Raw genomic sequence first — 6744 nt, 5'->3', positions numbered from 1 at the left:
GATTCTTTGTGAAGTGTGACTCAGTGATTCATTGTGATTCACAGGTGCAATTGTTTAATTTTCCTGTGGGTGAAGATGGAAATACTGTACATCCTGGGCTTTTGTGAGGATAAAGTGATACACTTGTCTGTGCTTGTCTTGATATTGTGCTTAGATACTTGTTATCTGAGTAAAAGCAAACATTTTTTAAGTTCATAAAACAGAAGTGTACAATTCTCTAACAAAAAAACATTGGTCTAATTTTTGGTTGTAAACAATGCTGGTTACATCATACCTCTATCCTCATGTGATTCAGCTGTTCTCTAATGTACGTTAACAAACTCACATGTTTGTCAGCGGCACTGAATTATAATTATCAATATACCAACACAGAAGATTTCATTATGAAAGGTGATTCAAATATGTTAAACAAACAAAAAAAAGTTCTTCTGAACTTTCTATTCATCAAAGACTCATGAAAAAATGTACAAAAAATAAGAAGCAGCACAACTGTTTTCAACATTGATAATAGGAAATAAGAGGCAAATCGGAACATTAGAATGATTTCTGAAGGATCATGTGACACTGAAGACTGGAGTAATGATGCTGAAAATTTAGCTTTGCCTTCACAGGAATAAATTACATTGTAAAATATATTTAAATTGAAAAGAGTTGTTTTAAATTGTAATATTCACAACATTACTGTTTTTACTGTACATTTGATCAAATTAATACAGCCTTGGTGACTTTTGAACGGTAGTGTATTTACATTTACTTCAATTATATAGACCTTATGACAATTGGCATTGGCACCAGACTCCCCACAAACATATCATAAAATGTTATATATTAAATGCTAAATACTAGTGTAGCCATAATACATAACCAAATAAGCCCAAAAGACACTATATGTGGAAGATAGCCTGCTATATAATGCACTAGGACGATGAATTTACAGATTGCTTTTAGGCTGTGTGACCCTCCCCAGCGCAGTCGCAAACTGACAATAAAAACATGACAAAACTGAAGTTAGTTAAATGTGTAGTTAAACATTTTTTATCTTTTCATGAAGAGTTCATCAGGTTGTTTCCTTTAGGTCACAAACTCTTCTTGTTGTTGTGAAGCAGTGAGGAAACATTTGTTGAGACATAAGTTTGCAAACAGAACAGTGTTTTGCAATCTGTGTAATTTGTAAGATGATGTGCAAAATGACAATTCTTCTTGCAATCAAACATTGCTGTTATGGTGTAAATTATTTCATTATTTCTCTGTTGAGTTCTTCCTTTGTTCACTTTTCAGTTTCATAAGCCGAATCTGCACTACCGGTCAAAAGTTTGGAATCATTACAAATGTTTTAATGTTTTCAAAAGAAGTCTCTTATGCTCACCAAGTCATTTATTTGGTCAAAAATACAATAAAAACAGTAATATTGTGAAATATTATTACAGTTTAAAATAACTGTTTTCTATGTGAATATATTTTAAATGTAATTTATTCCTGTGATGGCCAAGCTGAATTTCCAGCAGCAATTATTCCAGTCTTCAGTCTAATTTTCTGAATAATGCAGTCAAAGAAATGCAGTCTTAGTGAGCAAAAGAGACTTCCTTCAACAACAACAACAACAAAAAAACTTTTTGTGATTATAACTTTTGTGAATATATTTAAGACATATGCTGTACGATTTGAGTTCATTCTTACAAACAGTTTTAATACATTATAAATGAATTTGTCATAAACATTTGTAAACTATTTTTACAATATTACACACCTTTTCTGAGTCTTTTATAGTAACTCGGGTACCATAAAATAAAGATCCCAGTCCAGAAGTGTGAAAAATCTTGAAGCACAATTGGGAAATATTTAACAGGACAGCACTTAAGCCTGTTTTGTTGGATTCAAAGTACTAGTGATCACAAGGTCTGTCCCTTTTCCTTAGTTGCATTTTTCTGCTGACCATAGTATATGTATGTCCTGCTGGAGCGCAGCTCTCCCAACACAACACACAGACATGTACGGCAGCAGTAGCAGTCTCAAGACTCCCACAAGTCCCCAAGAAGAGGACAAAGGAGAAGGAAAGGTCTATGGGAATGTTTTTGCAGAACTGGAATCAGTAGACCTGCCCCTAGGAACGACTTTGAGGTAAAATGATAAAATAATAGTGTTTTCGATGGATTAACCGTACGTGCTCTTTTCCCACAATTACATGTAATAATACTTATTTATGACTTATTAATCATTACAGACAATGCAACCATATTGTGAAAGGCATGCCAAGAAGAGGTGCTGTATAAGACAATCGTACCCTAATGTTATATTTAAACACCAGCAAAATACGTTAAATACCATTACTGTACTGTCTAAGAATAGAAACAAATATTTTCATATTGGGAAAGCTAAATTGTAAAGGTTTAAAGGGTTAATTTACCCAAAAATGAAAATTCTGTCATTAATTACTCACCCTCATGTCATTCCACACCCTTAAGACCTTCGTTCATCTTCAGAACACAAATTAAGATCTTTTTCATAAAATCCGATGGCTCAGTGAGGCCTGCATTGCCAGCAAGATAATTAACACTTTCATGTGCCCAGAAAGCTACTAAAGACCAAAAAATAAAAAATAACGACTTTATTCAACAATATCTAATGATGGGGGATTTCAAAACACTGCTTCATGAAGCGTCGAAGCTTTACAAATCTTTTGTTTCGAATCAGTGGTTCGGAGCGTGTATTAAGCTGCCAAAGTCACGCCCCCCAGTGGTGAAACATTGAAATTTCGGAACACTTATGTCTTAAAGAAGCTTCGTTTACTAAAATCACGAGGCTTTGGCAGTTTGATACACGTTCCGAACCACTGATTCGAAACAAAAGATTCACAAAGCTTCGAAGCTTCATGAAGCAGTGTTTTGAAATCACCCATCATTAGATATTGTTGAATAAAGTCGTTATTTTGTTTTTTTGGTGCACAAAAAGTATTCTTGTCACTTCATAACATTAAGGTTGAACCACTGTAGTCACATGAACTGTTTTAAATATGTCTTTAGTAGCTTTCTGGGCATTGAAAGTGTTATTATCTTGCTGGCAATGGAGGCCTCACTGAGCCATCGGATTTTATCAAAAATATCTTAATTTGTGTTCCAAAGATGAACGAAGGTCTTACAGGTGTGGAACGACATGAGGGTGAGTATATAATGACAGAATTTTAATTTTTGGGTGAACTAACCCTTTAAGAACAATGTGCATTTACTTGCAAATTGTAAAATATTTAGATATGTTTAGCATGTGCAGAATGGTGATGATCAGTGTTGGGGGTAACACATTACAAGTAAAGCGGGTTACGTTATTAAATTACTTTTTATAAGTAACTAGTAAAGTAACACATTGCTTTTAAATTTACAAAAAAAATCTGAGTTACTTTTTCAAGTAAGTAACAGAAGTTACACTTTATTTTCCCATTTATTGACTGACGGCTCTCCTGTCATCATTTTGAGAGAAATATGAATAAGTGCAGAGGGCGTTGTGTGTAAACATGATGGTTATTGTAGTTCTGGACTAAATATGAACATGCATTTACTCATCACACAGATTCAGTATTCCTCAAAATGAATAAAAAAAGTGAAATGCAAACTCAGGAACCTGCAATGGCACTTTATTGTTTTTGCTGCTGACCTTTGATGGTCCAATTCAACCATACTATTAAGCAAAATCGACTTGGATAAATATCACATTTGATTCATTTTTTTGTTTTTATTGCTGAACTAAAAATGGTGAATTTTCTTCTCCTGCATCCCATTCTTCTGCAATCCAGAATGGAAGCACAGCTGAAAGATTTATTTGAGCTGCGCCCTCTAATGTACAGGAGTGAATTTGCATTTCCTTCAGCCTCATGCTAATTCATTTCACTTTTGGTATGAAAGGGCCTTCACATTTGTGAAAAACAGAATTTTTTTTGTTTATAAAAACAAACAAGCAAGCCCAGCCAAGATGAGAAAAAGCAACGCAAAAGTAATGTAACACATTACTTTCCACAAAAAGTACCTAAGTAATGCAAGCTACTTTTTAAAGGGAGTAACGCAATATTGTAATGCATTACTTTTAAAAGTAACTTTTCCCAACACTGATGATGATGATGCATTAGCCAGTGTGTTGTTAAGGGAAATAAACAGAACCATTTGCTAATATAGTTGTCAAAGAACAAAATGTAAAATTATTCAAAGAAGCAATGATGTTCTTACAATTTAGTGAATAATGAATGTCAGACAAAGCAGAATCCAGTAAAAGCGATTCATCTGAAAGGTATATTTATTCTACCGGCCATTACTCCAGTCTCACACGATCCTTTCTTGTTATCAATGTTGATTTTTTGGTAAGTTTAAAAATAATAATAATAATTTTATCTTTTCACTTCAAAATAAAAACAATATTTTTTCCCACAAATCTAAAAACATTAATGTTTCCACAAATGCCTCATTAACAAATAGACACACACAAAAACAATTATTTTGATTCAATACTTTAATGTCATAGAACTCTATTTTCCAGAGACTAAATTAGATCAATTAACCCCTTTTTGACTGACTAAATCTTACAAATTTAGATGAAATGACAAAATTAAGAGCATAGCTATTCATCAAAAGTGTTGAGATGAGAAAAGAGAGTTGTACACAATTTTTACAAGCTTCCACTTATTTTAGCTTGACCCTTTATTCTGGCCTGCAAACCCAGCGAGCTGCCAGACTGGCTCCCCCTTTCGGTGGGCTCGTGTTACTGCATCTCTCTCAGCATTGTCACAAATGAACACTGTGACGATTAGAGCCAACATGGCGGAGAGCGAAAGCTTGGAGACTATTACCGAACATGAACGAATATTACAGGAGATCGAGAGCACGGACACGGCGTGCGTGGGGCCGACGCTACGGTGAGAGATGTGCATCATCTGCTTTTATTTAACGTTCAGATGGTGGTGTGATGTTTTCTCCTGTCTGATGGATGGAAAGCAGGCCTTTGTTTGCTAAAGATGCAGCTCAGCAGGATTTTGTCATTGCTGATAGAGCTATTAAATAAAGTACTGATCGATTCGATGTGATTTCGTGTTTTTCCATATGATTTTTTTGAATGGTCGCTGTATGCTGTCCTGACACTGATTCAAACACACATTCAATGACACGGGCTGCTGGTCGTTGTTTTTCTGTCATTCAGCGAGTAATATCGGGTGATGTGATGTGTGAATTATTTGTCATATTGTGCCATGCATATGTCTATCTGTCTGGTGTTGTGATTTAATAATATAAGATGTAAACATCTGAGGTGAAGCGGTACAGGCCCAGTGACGGTCTCACTGCATTATGAATATGATGGGGCTGTCGACAGGTGGAAAGCTCGGAGAAAATAGCTTTAGTTTTTCCCAAATGGACAGCTCTTTCAGGTTAAATACTCCAGTATACACTCTATTTCCTTTTCCAAACACATTTCAACTACGGAAGGATGAAAGCTGACGAAATATGGGTGGGTGTGGCGTTAGCAAATGAGTCTGGGTTGAGCTGGACATTAATATTCTGCTCTGAGCTCAGCTGTAGCTGGATCATTTCAGTTGAAATCATGATGTCGCTCACAATTTGATGATTTCAGCACAGTGGCATTTCATCATGGGATATTCAGCTTGACTGTTTCGGTAGAAATCATGATTTCATGATGATGCTTTTTAGTCCAGTAAAGATTTTCTACATCCTGTTTCATGATTTCTTATAAAATCTTGATTTCAGTATCGTATATCTGTATCCCATAATGAGATCTTTTGCTTTATGATTTTTCATAAAATCATTATTTCAGAAGCATCCAGCTACATTCCATCATTAGATCTTTGGCTTTAATATGATTTCTGATAAAATCATGATTTCGGTAGTGCTCAGGTGTGTCCCATCATGACATTTGAGTCTTCATGATTTCTAAAAAAAAAAAAAAAAAAGCATAATTTCGGTAGCGCTCTTCAGTGTGCTGTCATGAGATCTTTGTCTTCATGATTTTTTTTGACAAAATCATGATTTTGGTAGCGCTCAGCTGCATTCCATCATGGCATCTTTCGCTTTATGATTTCTAAAGAAAACAAGTAATGATTTTGGTAGAGTTCAGCTGCGTTCCATCATAACCTCTTTGGCTGTATGATTTCTAGTAAAAATCATGATTGCAGAAGCACTCAACTGTATCCTGTCATGATATATTTGGCTTCATGATTTCTCATGAAATCATGATTTCAGTAGCGCTCAGCTGCATCCCGTCATGACATCTTTGGCTTTATGATTTCAAAATGAAAATCATGATTGTGGAAGCACTCAACTATCCTGTCATGACATTGGCTTCATGATTTCTGATTAAAATCATGATTTCGTTATTGTTCTGCAGCATCCCATCATGAGTACTTTGGCTTTATGATGGGATGATGGAATCCGTAAAGATCCACGAGCCGGGACTCGAACTCGTTTCACGAAAAGAGCAATGGCGCTATATGACTGCATGCTGCCCACGAGGCTATCGGCTTTATGATTTCTGATAAAGTCATTTCTTTGACTTGATTTTTACTTCATTAGAATTTGTGATGTCATGAATCATGATCTTGACTTAATATTTTTTCCAGTAGAGCATAGCTGTATCTCATCATGAGATTGTTAGTCAAAATGACGTGTGGCCAAGTATGGTGTCCCATACGCGGAATTTGTGCTCTGCATTTCACCCATCCAAGTGCACACATACACACACCGTGAAAACACACGC

The 6744-nt window shown here is 35.3% G+C and overlaps 1 protein-coding gene across 5 annotated transcripts in view; it reads left to right on the top strand.

Moving 5' to 3' along the window:
• Positions 1–1963: 1963 nt before the first annotated feature.
• exoc6 (exocyst complex component 6) overlaps positions 1964–6744 on the top strand; it is a 59882-nt gene continuing 55101 nt past the window's right edge. For 2 of the 5 annotated variants that reach the window (XM_051914482.1, XM_051914486.1), the window contains exon 1: positions 1964–2118. In XM_051914482.1, the coding sequence (XP_051770442.1) occupies positions 1988–2118 (131 nt within the window). In that variant the 5' untranslated portion in view covers positions 1964–1987. Of the gene's footprint in view, positions 2119–4727; positions 4895–6744 lie in introns of those variants that run through there. The other 3 variants (XM_051914485.1, XM_051914484.1, XM_051914483.1) reach the window with 2 other exon arrangements.

This window comes from Ctenopharyngodon idella, chromosome 12 (assembly GCF_019924925.1).
Source record: "Ctenopharyngodon idella isolate HZGC_01 chromosome 12, HZGC01, whole genome shotgun sequence".
NCBI classification, from domain to species: Eukaryota; Metazoa; Chordata; class Actinopteri; order Cypriniformes; family Xenocyprididae; genus Ctenopharyngodon; species Ctenopharyngodon idella.
The sequence above is the reverse complement of the archived record's forward strand: the minus strand, read 5'-3'. Positions and strand labels throughout refer to the sequence as shown.